We start from the raw sequence: 24,083 nt of genomic DNA, 5'->3' as shown, positions 1-24,083 counted from the left end.
ATTCCCAAAACATTCCTCCTGGGATTATTGCTATCCACTCATAACTGGCCCTGACATGCTGGCGGCCTGGTTTCATAGAGAGAAAAAAAGGAAAAGAGGAAAAGTTAATATATTTGTGTCTGCCACAGTAGAAATGTATTGATTGACTGTGAAATATAGTTCCAAACCAAAGGCTGTTTGTTTTACAACAGCTAACCAGAGATGGTGTTGGCAGTGGGTGTGGTAGTGGTTATGTGTCAGGATAAAGGGAATTTTCCCAAGTGAGCTCGAAACATTTCCTTTTTGTTAGCATGACAATCATGATTATTCAAAGCTGAACTAATGATGATGCAATACTTTTATCAGTACCAGAGAGGAAGAGGGAAGCCATATGTGTCACGTTCTGACCTTTATTTCCTTTGATTCGTATTTATTTAGTATGGTCAGGGCGTGAGTTGGGTGGGCAGTCTATGTTTGTTTTTCTATGATTTGGGGATTTGTATGTTTCGGCCTAGTATGGTTCTCAATCAGAGGCAGGTGTCATTAGTTGTCTCTGATTGAGAATCATACTTAGGTAGCCTGGGTTGCACTGTTTGTTTGTGGGTGATTGTCTATGTTGATTGCTTGTGGCATCACAGGTCTCATTTAGCGTCACGGTCGTCATTTGTTTATTATTTTTGTGTTCAGTTCTGTCATTAATTAAATATCAAGATGAACACAAACCACTCCGCGTTTTGGTCCGCCTTTCCTTCGACGGAAGAACACCGTGACAATATGGCTATCTTTGTCCAGCCTGGTCTCATAGACTAGACGTAACAAATGTAAATCGGAAGATCTTAAATTAGTATAATATGTTATGTTTGGTATGGTTACATAAGACATAAGGTTACTTATGGCAAGAACTAAAGTAGGGTGATCGGTCGGGGGGATGGGTAGACGTTTAGCAATTTTGCAACCACTTACTGCTTTTTAGCTACTTTGCAACTACTTAGCATGTTAGCTAACCCTTCCCCTAACCTTGATCCTTTAACCTAACTCTTAACCCTAACTTTAACTCATAGCCTAGCTAAATTGGAATTCGTAACATCATACGTTTAGCAAATGCGTAATATATTGTACGAATTGCAATTTGTACACGTAATTCGCAACATATCTTACAAATTTGAATTTGTAACATCATACTAATTGTATTGTCCATGTTTACTATGTTACATGTATCCGTCAGTACTAATCAGAAGGGAACATGCTTTTGAGGGCACTGAGCCATCCATTTTTGGGTTGGAGGACTGCAGGGAGTGATATGAGGGAGGGCCCTTCATCTGTGTGTAAATATAGAGAAATCTGGTGAAATCAACAGTTTTGTCATCATTATGACTGCCAGTGGCACCATAATGTACAAATACATGTAGAACAATTAATCAGAGAAGGTGAATTTGTCCAATGGGTGATAGGGGAGGACAGGGGTAACCAAAAAATTGTGCAGACAATTCACGCAAAAACTGGTTTAGAAACTGGTTCACGTTTTGGAAGCGCATGAAGCGAGATGGTGGTTGGAAGAACATGCTTGTTTGAAATGGAAAAGTGTCGGGGTAGCTTTTGATAAAGAAGAACATCAAGATGAAGTAGTTGCATTATAAGTGGGATGCACTGTTGAGTGCTATATCCCGAGGGGTTCGTGCTGATTGTACGAAGATTGTGACAGCCAATTAAATGGTGTCCTTTGAGAAGGCAAGAAAACAATGTATGTCAAGAGAAGTGCAGTATTATCATAAGGAGACGGATGGAAAAAGAGAGGCATAGGAGGTCTAAGAGAGAGAGGGAGGAAGAGGGTGAGCTTGTGTTGGTTAAAAATGGCAGAAAAAAGGGAGATGGTTTGTCGTCGGGATGGGGCCACAGTGTCTCCCGACCCCTCCTGTCTCAGCCTCCAGTATTTATGCTGCAGTAGTTTATGTGTCGGGGGGCTAGGGTCAGTCTGTTATATCTGGAGTCTTTCTCCTGTGTTATCCGGTGTCCTGTGTGAATTTAAGTATGCTCTCTCTAATTCTCTCTTCTTTCTTTCTTTCTTTCTTTCTTTCTCAGAGGACCTAGAGCCCTAGGACCATGCCTCAGGACTACCTGACCTGATGACTCCTTGCTGTCCCCAGTCCACCTGGCCGTGCTGCTGCTCCAGTTTCAACTATTCTGCCTGCGGCTATGGAACCCTGACCTGTTCACCGGACGTGCTACCTGTCCCAGAACTGCTGTTTTCAACTCTCTAGAGACAGCAGGAGCGGTCGAGATACTCTGAATGTGATCGACTATGAAAAGCCAACTGACATTTACTCCTGAGGTGCTGATCTGTTGCACCCTCGACAACCACTGTGATTATTATTATTTGACCCTGTTCGTCATCTATGAATATTTGAACATCTTGACGATGTTCTGTTATAATCTCCACCCGGCACATCCAGAAGAGGACTGGCCACCCCTCATAGCCTGGTTTCTCTCTAGGTTTCTTCCTAGGGAGTTTTTCCTAGCCACTGTGCTTCTACACCTGCATTGCTTGCTGTTTGGGGTTTTAGGCTGGGTTTCTGTACAGCACTTTGAGATATCAGCTAAATAAATAAATAGATTTGATTAAAGAAGAATGGTAGAAAATGTAAGCAGAATGAGCTGAAGACTGGGGAATAAATTAAAGTGAATGAGGACGAAGTATCGGAGGTGGTAGGTGTGGTGAAGTTCTCAGAGCCTGAGGCTTGCACCGAGGGTCAGTAAATGTGATTTGTTTTGCTCACAAGAAAAGGGCACTATTGAAAGGAGTGATTACTGGCGTAGCTGTAAATGTAAAAGTTGACCAACTGAACGGGAAGATTCCCAACGTTTGTGATGCTTATCATTTAGTGCGACACAGACAGGGTGGCGTGAGTTGTGAAAAAGAAGTCATTGTCTGTTCTTTTGAGTTTTGATGTTGATTCTTTGCCTGACAAAGGGATGTTAGGATATATAAGTTATCCTGTACGAGCTTTTGGGCCGAATACATTACGTTGTTACAGGTGTCAAACTTATGGGCATGTGACAGCAGTGTGTAGGAGGGAGATTCCTAGGTGTGAGAAGTGTGCATAAGGGCATGAGACAAAGGAATGTGTAGCATTGGGAAAGTAGTGGTATGTGTTAATTGTAGGGGTGCCCATGGGGCTGGGGATCAGAAATGTCCCGTGCGAGAGGCAGGTTGAGGTTTCCAGGGTTAGAATAGTGCAGAAGTTTTCATATGTGGAGGAAGTGAAGAAAGTAGAGGAAGATGGGTCAAGGGGGAGGGATCCTAAGAGGAGTGGTGTGAGTAGTAGATTTGTACCAGTACAGAAGGATAGGCCAACAAGTAATATATGTTTCAGTAAGATTGGATTTTTAGCATTTATAGCAATGGTTATCAACTGTACTGCAAGGTTGGAATGTAAGTTGCAGAAAATTGAGGTTGTAGTGTCAGCTGCAGAGAGGTATTTGGGTGTTCGAGACTTGACATCATACGAGTTCCAGGGTGTGTTAAGTGGTGCTGTCCCATCCTTTCAGCTTGTTGACTTGAGGTAGGACTAAATAGATTTAAATAGTGGAGTAGGGGGGTGTCCTTTTTTTGTAGGTACAGTGTTAACTTAGATGTTAGAGTTATTTGTTTATTTATATCTTCAAGCAAAGTATAAGGGAGTTGTACTACAGTCTAGTAGTAGGTGGCGGTAGTGCAACATTTATTGGGTGCCAACCGCCGTTAAACTTAATCGAAGAAGAAGTTCACGGTTTGGCTACAGAATAATCATCCTGTCTGAGAGAACGTTCGAGAGGTAGCGAATCAATTTTACTATCGTCCATCTGATAGTTAGGTGTCTAGCTAGCTAACTAATAATTGTTGTATGATATGTCTGGGTTGAGTCCATGTTGTATTTAGCCAAACGCTAGTTAGCTAACTGCAACATACAAAAAGCTAGCTATCTAACGTTAGCGCGAGTGTATAAAAACGTGTTGAGCTAGCTAACGTTAGTCGCTGTATCGAACTAGTTTCTGCTGACTAACTAATTTTTGTTTTTTCTTAGACACCCCAACTCTGACGGCGTCCCGAATATTTTCACAACAGGGGCAAGAATCTGCTAGATCGTTTATCACCTCCGAAATTCTGCCACCTTGCATCATTGAATTACAATCCCAGCAACACACCAGCTATTGGCAGCAGCAGTACTAGGCAACACTTCACTGTGCCTCTTGGACGACCATCGTTGTTTATGTCTTTGTTTTACGAAAACGGTGAGTGCATAACCACCAGCTATAGAAATATGCAGCTGTCGTAAATATATACGCTTTGTTTTTGTTGTATGTATATTTCGATGTAGCTACTTTTTTCTAGTGAAATTCGTGGCGTAGTTATGTCTCGGCTAAATAAGAATATCAAAATGGCGTCTCCCATCACTCGTGCCATCTGATAAATCATGACGCACTCTGCAGCGCAAACTTACCTAGATTCATCAGTCTGGCTTCCCGGTGGCTAATCAACCCGATCTCTTTGTATATCTTAGTGAAAGAATGCGTATACATACATGTGTTAACGTTAGACACGTTTGCTGTGTTTTATCTCACGGCAAAGCGACATCAGTTGGCTATCTGTTAGCTAGTGCATACGTTTTCGTACTGGCCCCCTGTGGGAATCCAACTCAACACAGGCGTTGCAAGCGCCACCAACTGAGCCACACGGGGTCTCGTCTCGTAATTGAGTTTGACAATGTCAGTGGCGACATTTCACGAGCCACACTAACTTTTGACACATTGGGTAGCTAGCTACATACCAACAACTATACATACAGGTTGTAACTAAAAGGTCAAGTCAGATAATTATATAGGCTACTTAGGTATTCAATAAAAGCCATTGCCATCAAGGAAGTTATCAATCTGTGGAACTAGAGTTGATGTCCATGCCTTTCTCCCCTCTTTTCAGAGCTGTTGCGCAGCTGTTGGAACCTGTGTGGAGGAAATCTAGTCTACGATCAAGGCGCTTGCGGCCACAGTGGCAAACTATTTTTCATGTCAGAGACTGAACACGCTTGCAGTCGTTTATGTCATCCCCTCTTTTCCAGACAGAAGATCCCAAAAAATCCCCATTCAAGATCTTTTTATCTTACTGATAGTGCTAGTAGCCAGTCAAAATGTCGGTCAACGTCAACCGCAGCGTGGCAGACCAGTTCTATCGCTACAAGATGCCCCGTCTGATTGCTAAGGTGATTATCTGGTATAATCTTGTCATGATCCTGTCAGGAAAATAGCATTGTCATTCAACATTCTTGATATTTGCATGCTTGGTCAGTTGTATGTTTTCCAATTAAATGTGCATGACTCAATGGTGGTCCATTTGCAAAGTGATTCTGTTAAGTTATTTATGGTTTTTGTGGTTTGATTTGTGTCCAGGTTGAGGGCAAGGGAAATGGAATCAAGACGGTCATTGTCAACATGACTGATGTTGCAAAGGCATTGAGTCGGCCTCCAACATGTAAGTTGACCTCCCCACTACCATAGTGTTGATTCTAAAATGGTTACGTTGACTCGCACCATATGTTACTTTCACTAAATGTTAGGTATCTGTGTGCATAACCATCCATTAGCTGAATGTTGATTGCAACTCATATCCTCTTTGCAGATCCAACCAAGTTTTTTGGTTGTGAGCTTGGTGCGCAGACCCAGTTTGATGCAAAGAATGACCGCTTCATCGTCAACGGATCCCATGAGGCAAACAAGTTGCAGGACATGCTTGACATATTTATCCGTAAATTTGTGCTGTGTCCTGAGTGTGATAACCCTGAAACCGATTTGGTAAATATTTGATGGACATATTTGTCCTCTGTGGTGGGTGTTTGAGAAGTGTTGTCAAGAGTGGGACAGGAATTAAATGTGTTGAGTGCATTTATATGTGGGACTTTGCAAAATGATTTGACTTTTTATATATCAAAGCCACAGATGTTGGTCAGTTATTTTCCTGGTAGTGTTTCTTTTTTAAAATCATGTCTTTTTAATTCACTCCCGGTGTAGTGCGTTATGTCCTTCCTGAGGCGTGTAGATATAATAAAGACTTGGTTTTATGTAGATTTATTTGACATCCTGCCAACCTTGACTTGTGCTATATCTGCCTTTTTGGGTACTGCTTGTGCTATATCTGCCTTTTTGGGTCCTGCTTGTGCTATATCTGCCTTTTTGGGTCCTGCTTGTGCTATATCTGCCTTTTTGGGTCCTGCTTGTGCATGCCCCAGCCATTTGGGATCGAGTGGCTTTTTCTCCTGCAATGCAGTTATGGTCTGTTTTGGGTATGTGATTGCTTGTCTATTATGGGTGGTATAAAGAGTGATTATGTTAATAGATTGGTTGACCTTTCATTGCAGCATATCAATCCTAAGAAACAAACCATTGGTAACTCCTGTAAGGCCTGTGGGTACCGTGGCATGTTAGACACTCGACACAAGCTCTGCACGTTTATCCTCAAAAACCCACCAGGTAAGTACACAATAAGAATTTGCCCATGACCGGTTTGTTTTTTAAAATCTTAAAGTCAAGTCTGATATGTGGCCTGTTGAGTGACAAAGCGCCAATGGCTTTTCTCAACAGAAAATGAACCTGGATCTGTTAAGGAGAAAAAAGAGAAGAAGAACCGTAAGAAGGACAAGGAAAATGGCTCTGGCAGCGGAGAGGCTGGGAACCATAATGACATAGATGCCCCTGATGTCGTGGTGAGTATCCTCATTAATGTGTGTCAGTTAAAGTTCTTAATGCTAGTGGTTGAATAGGGGGAACCAACCTCCATCACCCCCCTCCAAGCTATTATTGTTCTGAAGGACTAGTCTGTCAGTAACCCAAGCCTGTCTGTCTAGCAGCTATTGATCCCTTGAGAATGTGTGTTGTGTATCAGGACGGTGACGATGATGACGAGGATTGGGCAGAGGAGACCACGGAGGAGGCACAGAGAAGAAGAATGGAGGAGATCAGTGCCCATGCCAAAAACCTGACCCTCAGTGAGGACCTGGAGAAGACCCTGGAGGAGCGGGTCAACATATTCTATAACTTTGTCAAAGTAAGTTGTGCCTGAAATCAATTATAAGGACAATGAAAGTTGGTGATCCATTGTGAAAATTTCTCATTGATATAGGGGTACAATGAGTGAATGTTTTATGATGGTGACCTAGAAGTTTTTGACTGGCCATAAGTCATTTTTTTCCTATTCAACACAGCAATCTTTGTGCTTCTTAGGGGCTATTTTGAAAATCATGTTAAAAGCTTTCTCACTGGTTATTTTTTCCAGCAAAAAAGGGAGGATGGCGCTATTGATGCAGCAGATAAGGAGATCTTGGCAGAGGCAGAGCGTCTGGATGTGACTGCCATGGGACCGCTGATCCTGAGCGAACTACTGTTTGACGAAAACATCCGTGACCAGATAAAGAAATACAAACGCCATTTCCTTCGCGTGAGTTTTCAAACCCCCATTGTTACAGTTGACCTCAGTCATAACCTCTTACCACTGTGGTAATGTGTTCAAGAGGGGACAAAGTTGACCAAAACCTTGCCAAATTGATTGTGGTTTTGTTACTTTTTGTCTTTAGTTCTGTGTGAATAATAAGAAGGCCCAGAAATACCTCCTGGGAGGATTTGAGTGCCTGGTAAAGCTGCACCAAGCCCAGCTGCTGCCCCGTGTGCCTGTCATACTCAAAGACCTGTATGATGCTGATCTAGTGGAGGAGGATGTAATACTGTCCTGGGCAGAGAAGGTGTGTGTGGTTAAACTTGTACATGCTCTAACACACGGTTCAATACAGCTGCATGTCAGACTGATCACCCTAATACCTAGTTTCTTGTAAAATATAAATTTTTGTCATTAAAATGTGTCATTGCTCATTACTTTATATATTTCAGGTGTCTAAGAAATATGTCTCTAAGGAACTTGCCAAAGAGATCCATGCGAAGGCAGCTCCTTTCATCAAGTGGCTGAAGGAGGCGGAGGAAGAGAGCGAGGGCAGTGAGGAAGAAGAGGCAGAGGATGAAAATGTGGAGGTACTGGTCAGACTGTCCACTGATATATTTTCATAGCTTGCACAGTTTCTACTTTGTGGTTTGAGTTGGGCTACTAGGATATGCTTAGTGAACACCGGCCAAACCCGGACGACGCTGGGCCAATTGTGCACCGCCCTATGGGACTCTCAATCACGGCCGGTTGTGATACAGTCTGGATTCAAACCAGGGTGTCTGTAGTGATGCCTCTAGCACTGAGATGCAGTGCCTTAGACCGCTGCGCCACTCGACTGATGAGTGGCTGAGAGAGATTGTTAGACTTCAGTGCGGCTTTTGACATTAACGATTGTAGTCTGCTGATGGGAAAAACGCAAGTTTTGGCTTTACAACCCCTGCTATATTGTGGATGAAGATTTTTTTTGTAACAGAACAGAGGGTGTTCTTTAATGGAAGCCTCCAATATAATCCAGGTAGAATCAGGAATTCCCCAGGGTAGCTGTCCAGACCCCTTACTTTTTAATATCTTTACTAACGACATGCCATGGGCCTTGAGTAAGCCAGTGTGTATATGTATGCGGATGACTCAACACTATACACGTCAGCTACTACAGCGACTGAAATGACTGCAACACTCAACAGAGCTACAGTTAGTTTCAGAGTGGGTGGCAAGGAATAAGTTAGCCCTAAATATTTCCAAAACTAAAAGCATTGTATTTGGGACACAACATTCACTAAACTCTAAACCTCAACTATTTCTTGCAATAAATGTAGAAATTGAGCAAGTTGACTGTCATGGTCAAAACATGTTGATACAACAGTAGGGAAAATAGGGAGAAGTCTGACCATAATAAAGTGATACTATGCCTTTCTAACAACTATCAACAAGGCAGGGCCTACAGGCTCTAGGTTTGTCACACCTGGACTACTGTTCAGTCGTGTGGTCAGGTGCCACAAAGGGACCTCGTAAAATTACAATTGATTCAGAACTAGGCACCCTGGCTGGCCCTTAAATGTACACTGAGCGTTAACATTAATATGCATGTAAAGCTCAGTGGTGGTGAGATTGACTTCATCACTACTTGTTTTTGTAAGAAGTGTTGACATGTTGAATGCACCGAGCTGTCTGTCTAAACTACTAGCACACAGCTCGGACATCCATGCATACCCAACAAGATATGCCACCAAAGGTCTCTTCACAATCCCCAAGTCAAGAACAGACTATGGAAGGCGCACAGTACTACATAGAGCCATGGCTACATGGAACTCTATTCCACATCAGATAAAATTAAATGATAATTACCGAGTGGCGCAGCGGTCTAAGGCGTCGCTACAGACCCAGGTTCAATCCCAGGCTGTGTCACTACTGACCGTGACCGGGAGACCTGTGAGGCAGTGCACAATTGGCCTAGCATCGACAAGGTTAGGAAGGGTTTGGCTGGCCGGGATTTCATTTTCCCATCGTACTCTAGTGACTCCTTGTGGCGGGCCGGGCACCTGCAAGCTGACTTTGATCGCCAGCTGGACGGTGTTTCATCAGACACATTGGTGGGGCTGGCTTCCGGGTTAAGCAAGCAGTGTGTCAAGAAGCAGTGCGACTTGGCAGGGTCGTGTTTTCGGAGGACGCATGGCTCTCGACCTTTGCCTGTCCCGAGTCTGTACGGGAGTTGCAGCGATGGGACAAGACTAACTAGCATTTTGGATATCACAAAATTGTGGAGATAAAGGTTTGAGTTTTGATGCCAGTATAATGCACAAATAAACTCTTATTTTCCATCCTGCTCTCTCAGGTTGTATATGATTCTTCTGCTCGGGAACTGAAAGTGGAGACCGTAAAACCGGACAAGCCTGACGAGGAAGAGGACTACTTTGATATTGATGCAATTTAAACAAGGAGGCCATTTTGAGAAGTTGTAGTTTTGAATCACATTTTCTCATCCTGCCAAATTGCCAGCCCTACTCTCCTTTTCCCACAACCTCACTGCTTTTGTTAACATAGTGCTATTAGTCACTGCACATTAACTCTGTAATTTTGAGACATTTGATTTATGCGATATTGGTGTATTTTGGGGATTTACTTGACTGCACATTAATTTTTGTAGTTCTGTTGTATTTTTTTCCAGTCATTAAATGTTTTGCTATCCACAACTGTTACATTGTTTTTTCAATTTAGTCACAGATAAACAACCTTTGGTTAATTGTTAATGGGATTCTTGAACTTGTCTGAGATAAGTGGTGTATGTGTAAACTACATGCCCACTAGGGATGTCACTAAACACTGCATTGGTATTCCCTCCTTGACAAGTCAGCAGTGCCATCTCTGCAGATATTGAATACAAAACTGTTTTGAAAAAGGAGAGCACAGAAAACACTGGAATTATGACACATCAGGGTGACTCCTTATCCCCGTTGTTTTCAGTATATTGTATATTGCAACAGCCCATCCAGTCATAACAAAGCTAATTTTGGAAGCATGAGCCCTGACTCATGGTTTCTGTAGGTAAGGCATAAACTTTAATTCCAATCTGTCATTGTGAATCACTGAGCAGTGATAGTGCTACCATCACTGTCTACTGAGCACCATGGGGTCGCTTGTTTCCTCACGTCTGCCATTAGACAGTAGTGATCGATGAGGCGGCGATGGCATTTCGGACCAAGTATTTTCGGTGAGCTGCATTCTTTGGCTCCCAAACGGCTCTTCGATTAAATGCTTGAAAATAGCCCAAGAACCAGGGGAAAATGTGCACATAAAACCAAAACAGTCGTCTACCATTGTCAGGTCGTGATATGCACGTTGAAATAAAAATTTTACCTGGACAAATTTTGATCGCCTTCATTTGTTTGCCAAATGGACTAGATTGACGTGCTCACTTTGTTTCTGCAATGAATCCTCTTCAGAGAATGATTTTGTAATTTATTTGCAGATTATCGTTTTGACGCTTAAAAAAGCAGTAGCAGTACGCAAATCGGGGAGCCAAATAAAAGGCCCTTAAGCCGATGCGATTCGGTTCCTAACGTTCGCCAAAAAGAGCCGTTCGCGAACGACCCAACACTATCAGACAGGATTTGGGCCGATCCAACAGAGCCCGTGGGTGGTAGCCATTTTGCTCCCACCTAAAACACTAGTTTCATTCGGAATCGAAGATGGAAGAAATAGAACCGACAGCAAGTCCAAAATCTCAACAATTCTGAAACCCAGGAATACAGACGGATATCAAGGCACACACGGATAACATCACAACAAAATTGCGATTTGGGGAGCGGTGACATCTGAAACCATCCGCCGTCCACTCTGAGTAGCCTAGATTGGAGTCGATCAGCCTCAGCTTAGTTCAATTTAACAGCTAATGTATTGTATTTTTTGCAATGAAAAATAGTTAACATACTTAATTCTGAACACAAAGAACGATAGGGCGGACGCCCTGCTGCCGAGGAGCGTTATAGGGAAATACATGTCATTAAATTCTGTCTGCGTCTTAGGGACATCTTGAGACACATTTGGATTGGATGGACCGATGTTGAGACAGTTGCCGAATTCATGGTTTGTGTCCAAATGCAAGAATACAATCGCCTCCCCTCGTATTGCCAAAGGAGGTGCAGAATATAGGGAAATAGACAACATTTCAACGAGAAAATGTCAACAAAAACTCCTCTACCTACAGTCAATGAGAAAGAGACGGAGAGCGTAAGTAAACTGTTATTATTAGCCAGTTAGAGGTGTGTTGTCTCTGACAATAGAAAGTAGGCTTAACCACGAAACTTTATCTTACATTGTATCATATGGTTTTACATACTGGTTACATTGTATCTGAGTGTTCGATACATTGTGTCACGCGGGAGACAGGCATATGGTCGGCACAAACAAAATCCTCTACCGTGCACGCCCTGGCTGTAATCTTATGTTACCTGATGTCACGCCAGATGCTCTGTTTGGACTGTGGATAGTGATACATAGCCTACTCATTTGTATCTCCATCCAAACAACCTTACCTGTTAACCAGTCAGAACCTAGTCTTTCAAGTTCAATTGCTTGCTATCAATGATATAGGTTTACACTGATATTTCCCACCACTTTAGTTCAATGACAATCGTCTGACAGTTTTCATTCTTGCTCAGAGTAATCCGGCAAGCAATGAAAAGACACCCCATCAGTGTAGAAAGTAAGGAAATGTTAATATAAATCTCAGTAGGCTACCAGTAATTTTAATTTAGCCAAATGAGGATGATGCCTCTCTTGGAATGTGTTTTTGTTCATTAGATTTTGATGTCATGCAGTTGTATCTAGATGCTCTAATACTCTGTATTCTGTCATCCATTCTGGTTCATAAAGGAATATTATATTGAAACATATTCCCAGGGTACATATTTTTAAAGTGTGACCTACTTAATGCAGTTTATAAGAGGTGAATTGTTCTCACATTTAGATAGGTTGTTAGTGGATCACAACAGAAAATAAAGCATCCCTGACATTCCCTTCGAGTGATAACAGCACTGTAACCCAGTGTTATAGTTGGCTATACTGGAAGTCTAGCCTTGTCCAACAGACTGAGGAGCGCAGCGTTCTGTCTGGTTTACGAGACCTTTGGACATCTGCTGAATCTAATGCATTCTTACTGGTAACATCCTGATCAGTGAAAACATCACAATCATTTTAATCTATGTTTTTCCCTTTCATCCAGTTCAGCACTGTACATCTTTCCCACAACTCCAACTGTCTGTGGTGTAGCTGTGTGGCCAAGTAACCACTGATGCTCAGGTTAGGGGTGGGGTTGTTAGGGCGGAGTTAGAGAACAGAGCAGGCCCTGCTAATGGAGCTGACCTGGGTTGGAGTTGATACTGACCCATAGAAAAGTATCTATCTGATTTTGGGGTGGGCTGTTGTGGGCTTTTAACCAGGGTCAGAACATCAGTATGCTGTACATACACTTGATAATCAGGCTGCATTAGTCAGTCACCTACACTAACCTTTCTTTACCCGCTTGGTTAGCTTGATTATAATCTGTTCAGTAAAGATTTAATTAATAGGAGAGTTGTTTTGGAACCTTACAGTGGATGGAATCCCAAGCATGAGCCACTGCTAGTGCAGAGATGTTCCACTCTTTTGTCTGTCTGTCCGTCCTTGAGTCCATCCACAGCGCGCTGTTCTACTCATGTCTGTCTGTGTATGTCCACAGCATACGTCTCACAGCAATGGGCGCCAGGAGGTCACCGCTCGCTCTGTCCGCTCAGGGGTCCGCACCCGGAACTCTGGTGCCGACGAGCAGCCTCATGTGGGGAACTACCGACTCCTGAAGACCATTGGGAAGGGCAACTTCGCCAAGGTCAAGCTGGCCCGTCACATCCTCACTGGCAGAGAGGTGAGAGGAGAGACTAGGCCTGCAGCAGGACAGGCTGCTGTAGCCCCTTTCTGGTTTACCTAGCGTCACTAGTCTATTCTTTCCCCTCTCAATAGCATTGTTCTTGTTGTGCAAATATGAATTGTATCTGGTTCATAAGTGGGGGACATAAAAATAAAAGATAAGTTATGTATGTGTGTGCTGTGTTGATCCCAGTGAAGGGTCCTCCGAGCATAATTGTTTACACACTTTGTTTTTGCTCTCTCCTCAGGTGGCGATAAAGATTATCGATAAGACACAACTGAACCCAAACAGCCTTCAAAAGGTAAGGATCCTCCCTGTGTGGCTGTGATTCCCAGTGCACTTATTGAGGTTGTGTGGCAAACTAGATCATTTTTTATCGTGGCTGTGTAACCACTGATCTGTGTAGTTTTGGCCCTGTGCCTGTGCCCTGGTGGTGGTTTTTGCCAGTCAGAGGGCATTATTGATATGACTGATGTGCTGCAGCAGGCAGGGTTTGACAGACAGACAGAGAGCATGACCAGGGCTTACCCAGGGTGCTGGGGTGGTCGTTGGTATTCTGCCTGCCCCACTGAGACTCAGAGTAAGCATCTCTCTCCCTCGCTGCTTAGCTGTAGTTTCCATCTGTTTTTCCAAAGCACCATTGATTCGGTGCTTTGTATTCAAAGACAGGTCCTTTGACATAGGCTGTGCTAAGTCAACAGAAACTCTGAGTAGGGCCCTATAAAATCAGCGTTGTGGACAGAATCACGGAATCCAGACATTAAAATGGAATCCAACAATGTAAAAAAATGTATTGAACTTCAGTAGGAAATCAACCACTGAACAACAATATAAACTCAACATGCAGCAATTTCAAAGATTTTACTGAGTTACAGTTCATATGAAGAAATCAGTCAATTTAAATAAATAAATTAGGCCCTAATCTGTGGATTTCACATGACTGGGCAGGGGCGCAGCCAATGGTTCGCCTGGGAGAGCATAGGCCCACTCACTGGGGAGCCAGGCCCAGCCAATCAGAATGAGTTTCCCCATAAAAGGGCTTTATTACAGACAGAAATACTTTTCATCAACCCACCCCTCCTCCGACATCCCGCAGGTGAAGAAGCCAGATGTGGAGGTCCTGGGCTCTGCGGTGGACATTCCTGCAGTCAGTATGCCAATTGCACACTCCCTCAAAACTTGGGACATCTGTGGAATTGTGTTGTGTGACAAAACTGCACATTTTAAAGTGGCCTTTTATTGTCCCCAGCACAAGTTGCACCTGTGTAATGACCGTGCTGTTTAATCAGCTCCTTGCTTATGCCCCACCTGTCAGGTGGATGGATTAAATTGGCAAAGGAGAAATGTAAACACATTTGTGCACATAATTTGAGATAAATGAGCTTTTCGTGCGTATGGAACATTTATGTTAATTTTTCTTCTTTTTTTCAGCTCATGAAACACTTTACATGTTGCGTTTATATTTTTATTCAGTATAAATATATTGCATTTATTCTAAAATTCATTAATTTGCCCATTTTAGTAATAAGACAAAATGCATCAGTGATTTTAATGATGCTAATGATGACCTTCTGGTAGAGATAGAAAGTCTTTCCCAAAAATCTTCAATGAAATGCTAACTACAAAGTGGCCTATCCCTACCTGGCAGAATGATATGATTATTTGCATCAATCCAATTGCCGTTTGTTTTGCAAACTGCAATCACATGAGCGCTACAGAAACATCATTAACCAAACAACGGTCACTGGCTGGTGCGTACTTGAAATAAAGGGTAACTACACCCAAAAATCTAAATTCCGTAGATTTTTCCAGACCTCAAAAGTGGTCTCCTGATGTGTTTTAAGCATTTTTGTGGACTTAGAACATCCAATTTTGTTGAAAACCTGGAAAAACAAAACAGATAACAGAAGCATGCAAAGATTACAAAAATCTCTTACAATGGCGCCAGAGGGGATGGCTGCCGTTTTATGGGCTTCTAACCAACTGTGTTATTTTGTGGGGGGGTTTTCGCATTGTTTGTAACTTATTTTGTACATAATGCTGCTGCTACCGTCTCATATGAACAAAAATAGCTTATGGATATCAGAACAGCCATTACTCACCCAATGTGAATGATAAAATGTTTCTCAGAGACCAGGCCCAAATCCCTGTCATTCGTGTGAAGAAAATACGGAAATACAGGGGGTGGCGATCAGGGTGCCTTGTTAGAATTTGTCGGCAGATGGGTAACCCACCTCTACCATCCGTTCTATTGGCCAACATGCAATCACTGGAAAATAAACTGGATATCCATTCGCGACTATCCTACCAACTGGACATTAAAAACTATAATATCATGTTTCACCGAGTCGTGGTTAGTTTGAAGTTTGACTGAGTTTGAAGATTGGCCTTGAAATACATTCACAGGTACACCTCCAATTGACTCAAATTATGTCAATTAGCCTATCGGAAGCTTTTAAAGCCATGGCATCATTATCTGGAATTTTCCAAGCTGTTTAAAGGCACAGTCAACTTAGTGTATGTAAACTTCTGACCCACTGGAATTGTGATACAGTGAGTCTGTCTGTAAACAATTGTTGGAAAAATTTCTTGTCATGCACAAAGTTGAAGTCCTAACCGACTTGCCAAAACTATAGTTAATTAACAAGAAATTTGTAGAATGGTTGAAAAATGAGTTTTGACTCCAACCTAATACGGAACCCAATCCGGCTGTGCGCGTGCGCTATCGTGCATACATTTATTTTGTCCCCCTACACCAAACGCGATCACGACACGCAGGTGAAAATGTCAAAACAAACTCTGAAACAATGACATTAATTTGGGGACAGGTCGAAAAGCATTAAACATGTATGACAATTTAGCTAGTTAGCTTGCACTTGCTAAACTGATGTGTCCTATTTAGCTAGCTTGCTGGTGCTAGCTAATTTGTTCTGAGATATACACATTGAGTTGTTGTTTTACCTGAAATGCACAAGGACCTCTACTCCGACAATTAATCCACACAGTCAACTGAATTGTTTCTTGTCATCTCTCCTCCTTCCAGGCTTTTTCATCTTTGAACTTATATGGTGATCGCATCAAACTTTCATAGTATTACCACGACGAACGGCAAAACAGTTCGTCTTTCTATCACCCACGTGGGTATGACCAATGAGGAGATGGCACGTGGGTACCTGCTTCTATAAACCAATGAGGAGATGGGAGAGGCAGTACTTTCAGCGCGATCTGCGTCAGAAATAAAAAGGAGTTCTATTTTAGCCCTTGGCATCGCAGACGCTCGTTGGCGCGCACGCAATAATTGAATAACATTGGTATCTAAATGTATTTTGCCACGTGTCCGGTCTGATCAGCATGTAAGTGTATGTAAACTTCCGACTGCAACTGTATCTACTAGGCAGTGTCAGAGAAGGGCCCCAGAAATGGTCAAAGACTCCAGTCACATAAGTCATAGACTGTTCTCTCTGCTACCCCACGGCAAGCGGTACCGGAGCGCCAAATCTAGGTCCAAAAGTCCCCCCCCCCCCTTTGTTTTTTCACACTGCTGCGACTCGCTGCTTATTTTCTATGCATAGTCACTTTACCCCTACCTACATGTACAAATGACCTCGACTAACCTGTACCCCCACACATTGAATCGGTGCCGGTTCCCCCATTGTGTTACTATTATTGTGTTACTTTTTATTGTATTTTTTGCTTTAGTTTATTTAGTAAATGTTTTTAGTAAATGTTTTTACTAAACTCTTATTTGTTGAACTGCGTTGTTGGTTAAGGGCTCGTAAGTAAGCATTTCACGGTAAGGTCTACACCTGTTTTATTCAGCGCATGTGACAGATAAAATGTGATTTGATTAAAACAAATTTCATTGAGCCCTATCTGAATCATGAGGCTCTTTATGAGGTGGCTTGTTGGAAACACATGGAGCTTCTGTTAACAATTTAGTAATAGCCCCTAGGAATAGTCATGTTGTGTTGGGTACTTGATGTAACTCATTTTTAGTATTACAAAGCTATCAATATCTTCTTTAAATGTTGCCTTTGCCTATTGAAATCCCCTTGTCTGACTTAGGCGATGATTTGTGAACAAAAGGAACTCTACCTCTTCAGCACCAACAAATCTGAGAAGTCCAGGTACACTGAGAAGAGGAGACTGCAAAATGTGCGTGGTTCTGTTATTGGGACAGTAAATCAAAAAATGGTCTTAAGCCGAAATCTTTATTTTCATCCTCGGTTTTTAATAGTTTGGAAGAGCTCACATCCGTGACAAGCTCATTGTAATCTTTTCACCTCCATTCCTCCCTAACTCACTCCCTCTCTTCACTGAAGGTCACATGACCAGGCCAGGCTGTTGTTGCCCAGTTTAGAGGGCAAAGGTTAGGGAAATGGCCAAAGCCTTTGATTAAATGTAAACAGTTGATTCTCAGATGTTTGGAGTCTGGTGTGGTGTGGCCTCTTCTTCTACTGCTCCCCTACTCCCTTCTCATAAAGTTACCACAGAGCAGCACTAAACCTGTTTTAAGTTCAGTATAGGCTAATGAGAGCAGAAGCAGTGCTCACAAATAAATGTCGAACTGACTGTTGAAATGTGACCTGCTGTGACAATTAGCCTTGTAGCATAAGTAAAGGTTACTGATCCATATATTAGTGCACTGGTAAGTAGTGATGGGGGAAAAATCCATACGGTTTATGACACTATATTGTATAGTTTTGACAATATTGCAATATTGTTTTTGACTGGCTGTACCTGCACCAAAACTCCAGTATTTGTCCTTCATAGATTGTTCTCCATCTTCTTTTTAAATAGGGAGCCAATTTGTTTTCAGCACTTTTAATTCCATGACTGACCAAAATTAATTTTCTCTTGTCCCTCTGCAGAAGACGTATGGTGAGCAATATATTTGGAATATCGAAATGTAATAAAATCACTATCGAATTGCAATAGATATAGAATCGTGAGAAATGCAATACATATCGTATCGAAACTGAAGTATTGTGATAATATGGTATAGTGAGGTCCCTGACAATTGCCAGCCTTACTGGTAAGCCTGGATTGTTGGCAACACAATCTACATAGAAGTGTTGTGTCTATTGTGATGTTTTGTTATGGTGCCTTAGCCTGGTGGTTCCCGTGTGGTCTGTTTATGTGTGTGTGTGCAAGAACTGACCGGTTCCACTCTTTATCACTACATAAGCCTGTCAATACTGCTGTAAGGATAGTGTTGTCTGTTCCCTATGGTTTTCTCTAGAGAACACCACAAAACCCATCCAGCAACCACACATAGGGGAACTCAGTTTTTTACGAAACAATGATAAGTCTGTCTGCCTGCCTATCCATGACATGGAAAATGGTCCAGAACAGACTATGGGAGGCGCACAGTACTAGATAGAGCCATGACTACATGGAACTCTACTCCACATCAGGTACAGTGCATTTGGAAATGATTCAGACCCCTTGACTTTGTCCAGATTTTGTTACCCTAACAGCCTTATCCTAAAATGTCTAAAATGGTTTTTATCCCTCATCAATCTACACACAATACCCAATAACGACAAAGCAAAAACATTTATTAGTTATTCAGACCGTTTACTCAGTACTTTGTTGAAGCACATTTGGCAGCGATTACAACCTTGAGGCTTCTTGAATATGACACTACAAGCTTGGCACACCTGTATTTGGGGTTTTCCCCCATTCTTCTTTGCAGATCCTCTCAAGCTCTGTCAGGTTGTATGGGGAGGGTTGCTGCACAGCTGTTTTCAGGTCTCTCCAGAGATGTTAGATCGGGTTAAAGTCCGGGCTCTGGCTGGGCCGCTCAAGGACATTGAGACTTGTCCCAAAGCCACTTCTGCATTGTCTTGGCTGTGTGCTTAGGGTCATTGTCCTCTTGGAAGGTGAATCTTCGCCCCAGTCTGAGGCTCTGAGCACTCTGGAGCAAGTTTTCATCAAGGATCTCTCTGTACGTTGCTCCGTTCATCATTCCCTCGATCCTGACTAGTCTCCCAGTCCCTGAAAAACATCCCCACAGCATGATGCTGCCACCACCATGCTTCACCGTAGGGATGGTGCCAGGTTTCCTCCAGATTTGACACTTTGCGGTGGTGTTATACATTTTGTATTGTAGTGGTGTAATAATGTTATATCATGTACTGTTTTATATTTTTGTTTTGTGTGATGTAGGTGCCTTAATGTGTTTGGACCCCAGGAAGAGTAGCTCTAATGGGGATCCCTAATAAATACAACACTTATTTCTCTATGTTTACGCAGCACTCTGAGAATATTTTGCTATTAAAATGGGTAGAGGGGTATAATGGGAAGAGTGTAATGAAAGTGAGCTAGATCTCAAGCCAAGGCTAAGACTTCTCTTCCCCTAGCAAGGAAGAACCAAGTCGAATCTACGCTTGTTTGTTACTATCATGTTCAGAGTGATTTTCTGTTGAAGTTTAATTAACCCTTTAGTATTTTAGCTAAACCGGAAATCATACTATTCAGTTGAGAGACTTGGAGATGAACGATGTTCAGGTTGGGTTTCAATGTGAACACTACCCTGGTCTGTCATCCTCAACATCCTGGCTTCCCCAGAATAGAGCGTGTCGTGTCTGTGTTTCTTGATGGGTGAACAGTTAGGATGGCATTAAGCTGTATGTTCCAGACATGGTGATATATTTCCTCCTATGCATTGACTGCTGCAGCACCTTGTATTGGGCAATGCCAGAAGGCACAGTAGAAGCTAGAAAGGCCAGTACATGGCACAGCATCAGGCACCTGCTCCTGCTCTTTTAAATATGGATGACTTTTATTATTTTATGGGCGGAAGGGGGGATGGGAGCACAGTGAGCTGTCGTAAAGGAGGATCAATAATAAATAGCACTTAGTTATTTTATTCCCACTGAGATTGAACCCTAAAGAGCATTTTTGGCTCTGACACAACTCAGATCACTCTCTAATGGTTATGGAACATTTGTCTTGTTTCTGTGTGTGCAGGTGTCTTGCTCAAATAACGTTGAAACCGGTAAAGTCATAGGTTCTGAAAGATAGGCGAGGACAATAATCGGAACTTCACTTCAACTTCTTTAATAGCACAACAATGTATTCTAGATGTTTGTAAAAACCAGACTAGTGCTTGGGAAATATTTGGGCAGAGATACATTTTCTCAGAGAACTGCTCTGTCAGCGAAAACCACATCAGTGTCTGTCATCACGTGTCAGTGAACTTTTCTTCCTATGTCAGCCAACTGTCTTTCCTACATGTTGCCTTTCTTACTACTACTACTACTACTACTACTACTGTAAGTGTTAGTATAATCCTGTTTTTGTAAAGCCTGATCGGCCCTGGGTATTAGTTGGTTATCATATGTCATAGTCACTCAATTAATATAGGTCATTATTAGTACAAAATATTGCATGTTAACTAATAGTAACATTCCCCAACAATATCACTCGGTATGTGGAAGTGACTATTGTATTATTTAAGACATATAAAGCATATAGACTGAACAAAAATGTAAAATGTAAAGTGTTGATCCCATGTTTAATGAGCTGAAATAAAAGATCCCAGAAATGTTCCATATGCACAAAAAGCTTATTTCTCTCAAATGTTGTGCACAAATTAGTTTATCTGACAGGTGTGGCATATCAAGACACAGGTACACCTTGTGCTGGGGACAATAAAAGGGATCTCTAAAATGTAAAATTTTGTCACAACACAATGCCACAGGTGTCGCAAGTTTTGAGTGAGAGAGCGGGCAATGGCATGCTGACTGCAAGAATGTCCACCAGAGCTGTTGCCAGATAATTTAATGTTAATTTCAATACCATAAGCTGCCTCCAACTGCGTTTTAGAGAATTTGGCAGTACGTCCAACTGGCCGCACAACCGCAGACCACGTCATGTGGGTGTGTGATTTGCTGATGTCAACGTTGTGAACTGAGTGCCCCAAGGTGGGGTTATGGTATGGGAAGGCATAAGTTACAATAATGAACACAATTGCATTTTATCGATGGCAATTTGAATGCACAGCGATACTGTGACGAGATCCTGAGGCCCATTGTCGTGCCATTCATCCACCACCATCACCTCATGTTTCAGCATGTCGCAAGGATCTGTACACAATTCCTGGAAGCTAAAAAAGTCCCAGTTCTCTCCGTGGCCTGCATACTTACTAGACATGTCACCCATTGAGCATGTTTGGGATGCTCTGGATCGAGGTCTATGACAGCGTGTTCCAGTTCCCTCCAATATCCAGCCATTGAAGAGCAGTGGGACAACGATCCACAATCAACAGCCAGATCATCTCTGTGAAGGAGATGTATGAGGCAAATGGTGGTCACAACAGGGACCGACAGGTTTTCTGATCCACGCCCCTACTCTTTACGGTATCTGTGACCAACAGATGCATATCTGTATTCCCAGTCATGTGAAATCCATAGATTAGGGCCTAATTAATTATTTAAATTGACTGATTTCCTTATGAGCTGTAGCTCAGTAAAATCTTTGAAATTGTTGTATTTATATCTTTTTTCAGTGTATGTGTGTGTGTGTGTGTGTGATATATATATATATATATATATAGATATAGTGTGGAGAACAAGTATTTGATACACTGCCGATTTTGCAGGTTTTCTGACTTACAAAGCATGTAGAGGTCTGTAATTTTTTATCATAGGTACACTTCAACTGTGAGAGACGGAATCTAAAACAAAAATCCAGAAAATCACATTGTGTGATTTTTAAGTAATGAATTTGCATTTTATTGCATGACATAAGTATTTATAAGGAGAACTTAATATTTGGTACAGAAACCTTTGTTTGCAATTACAGAGATCATACGTTGCCTGTAGTTCTTGACCAGGTTTGCACACACTGCAGCAGGGATTTTGGCCCACTCCTCCATACAGACCTTCTCCAGATCCTTCAGGTTTCGGGGCTGTCACTGGGCAATACAGACTTTCACCTCCCTCCAAAGATTTTCTATTGGGTTCAGGTCTGGAGACTGGCTAGGCCACTCCATGACCTTGAGATGCTTCTTACGGAGCCACTCCTTAGTTGTCCTGGCTGTGTGTTTCGGGTTGTTGTCATGCTGGAAGACCCAGCCACGACCCATCTTCAATGCTCTTACTGAGGGAAGGAGGTTGTTGGCCAAGATCTCGCGATACATGGCCCCATCATCCTCCCCTCAATACGGTACAGTCGTCCTGTCCCCTTTGCAGAAAAGCATCCCCAAAGAATGTTTCCACCTCCATGCTTCACGGTTGGGATGGTGTTCTTGGGGTTCTTGGGGTTGTACTCATCCTTCTTCTTCCTCCAAACACGGCGAGTGGAGTTTAGACCACAAAGCTCTATTTTTGACTCATCAGACCACCTGACCTTCTCCTATTCCTCCTCTGGATCATCCAGATGGTCATTGGCAAACTTCAGACGGGCCTGGACATGCGCTGGCTTGAGCAGGGGGACCTTACGTGCGCTGCAGGATTTTAATCCATGACGGCGTAGTGTGTTACTAATGGTTTTCTTTAAGGCTGTGGTCCCAGCTCTCTTCAGGTCATTGACCAGGTCCTGCTGTGTAGTTCTGGGCTGATCCCTCACTTTCTTCATGATCATTGATGCCCCACAAGGTGAGATCTTGCATGGAGCCCCAGACCGAGGGTGATTGACCGTCATCTTGAACTTCTTCCATTTTCTAATTATTGCTCCAACAGTTGTTGCCTTCTCACCAAGCTGCTTGCCTATTCTCCTGTAGCCCATCCCTACCTTGTGCAGGTCTACAATTTTATCCCTGATGTCCTTACACAGCTCTCTGGTCTTGGCCATTGTGGAGAGGTTGGAGTCTGTTTGATTGAGTGGGTGGACAGGTGTCTTTTATACAGGTAACGATTTCAAACAGATCACCTACTGGTTGGTAGGTGATCAAATACTTATGTCATGCAATAAAATGCAAATTAATTACTTAAAAATCATACAATGTGATTTTCTGGATTTTTGTTTTAGATTCCGTCTCTCACAGTTGAAGTGTACCTATGATAAAAATTACAGACCTCTACATGCTTTGTAAGTATGAAAACCTGCAAAATCGGCATTGTATCAAATATTTGTTCTCCCCACTGTGTGTGTGTGTGTATATATATATGTATGTATATGTGTGTGTGTGTGTGTGTGTGTGTGTGTGTGTGTGTGTGTGTGTGTGTATAGATATCTATATATATCTATATATATATATATATATCTATATATATCTATATCTATATATATATATATATATATATATATATATATCTATATATCTATATATATATATATCTATACATATATCTATATCTATATATATCTATTTATATATCTATATCTATATATCTATATATATATAGATAGATAGATAGAGGTGGAATTTTATATATATATATCTCTAACAGTTCCCTACTGTCTCTCTTTTCTGACACATCCAGTCCAACACCGAACAATTAATACATTTTCTCTCCCTGCAGCTCTTCAGAGAAGTAAGAATAATGAAGATTTTAAACCACCCAAATATAGGTAAGCAGAACACACACACATACACCTCCATACACCACACAATACCATACACTACACACCACCTTACAGATGGAGACAGGATACGTTGTTAATTGCGTTTAATTTTGTACCCCGCGTACGTCATGATTTCCTCTGCTCAAATGTGGTTATAATTAAATGTGCAATGATAACCATTTAAAAGAGCGAGAGGGAGCCTCTTCTCCATCCCACCTCCACTATATA

General features: G+C 42.2%; 2 protein-coding genes across 54 annotated transcripts in view; both read left to right on the top strand.

Moving 5' to 3' along the window:
- The first annotated feature begins 3,311 nt into the window (after window positions 1–3,311).
- if5 (Eukaryotic translation initiation factor 5) lies at window positions 3,312–10,128 on the top strand. 4 transcript variants are annotated; one of them, XM_021582983.3, is made up of 12 exons: window positions 3,312–3,791; window positions 4,041–4,248; window positions 5,073–5,213; window positions 5,401–5,482; window positions 5,630–5,802; window positions 6,366–6,477; window positions 6,589–6,710; window positions 6,890–7,051; window positions 7,280–7,441; window positions 7,578–7,742; window positions 7,888–8,025; window positions 9,771–10,128. In XM_021582983.3, exons 3-12 carry the CDS (start codon window positions 5,142–5,144, stop codon window positions 9,867–9,869), a joined length of 1,287 nt encoding a protein of 428 aa, XP_021438658.3. In that variant the 5' UTR covers window positions 3,312–3,791; window positions 4,041–4,248; window positions 5,073–5,141; the 3' UTR covers window positions 9,870–10,128.
- A 382-nt stretch (window positions 10,129–10,510) lies between these two features.
- LOC110505645 (MAP/microtubule affinity-regulating kinase 3) overlaps window positions 10,511–24,083 on the top strand; it is a 37,221-nt gene continuing 23,648 nt past the window's right edge. For 39 of the 50 annotated variants that reach the window (XR_016492003.1, XR_016492002.1, XM_090220887.1 and 36 more), the window contains exons 1-4: window positions 10,521–11,665; window positions 13,155–13,337; window positions 13,588–13,641; window positions 23,813–23,861. Coding sequence is in view for 48 of the 50 variants with exons in the window: in XM_090220887.1 (XP_090077013.1) it covers window positions 11,615–11,665; window positions 13,155–13,337; window positions 13,588–13,641; window positions 23,813–23,861 (337 nt within the window). In the remaining 2 variants the exon portion in view is untranslated. Of the gene's footprint in view, window positions 11,666–13,154; window positions 13,338–13,587; window positions 13,642–14,436; window positions 14,488–23,812; window positions 23,862–24,083 lie in introns of all 50 variants that reach the window. The other 11 variants (XM_090220869.1, XM_090220886.1, XM_090220896.1 and 8 more) reach the window with 2 other exon arrangements.

The sequence above is a fragment of the Oncorhynchus mykiss genome, chromosome 25, assembly GCF_057628025.1.
Source record: "Oncorhynchus mykiss isolate SJ-2025 chromosome 25, ASM5762802v1, whole genome shotgun sequence".
Taxonomy (NCBI): Eukaryota; Metazoa; Chordata; class Actinopteri; order Salmoniformes; family Salmonidae; genus Oncorhynchus; species Oncorhynchus mykiss.
The sequence above is the reverse complement of the archived record's forward strand: the minus strand, read 5'-3'. Positions and strand labels throughout refer to the sequence as shown.

Excerpts from the sequence above, each read along its gene's own strand:
- if5 (XM_021582983.3), top strand. The coding sequence starts at position 5,142 with ATGTCGGTCAACGTCAACCGCAGCGTGGCAGACCAGTTCTATCGCTAC. Across the intron at positions 6,711-6,889 it reads TAGATGCCCCTGATGTCGTG|GACGGTGACGATGATGACGA; the intron begins GTGAGTATCCTC and ends GTTGTGTATCAG. Across the intron at positions 7,442-7,577 it reads ACAAACGCCATTTCCTTCGC|TTCTGTGTGAATAATAAGAA; the intron begins GTGAGTTTTCAA and ends TTTTGTCTTTAG.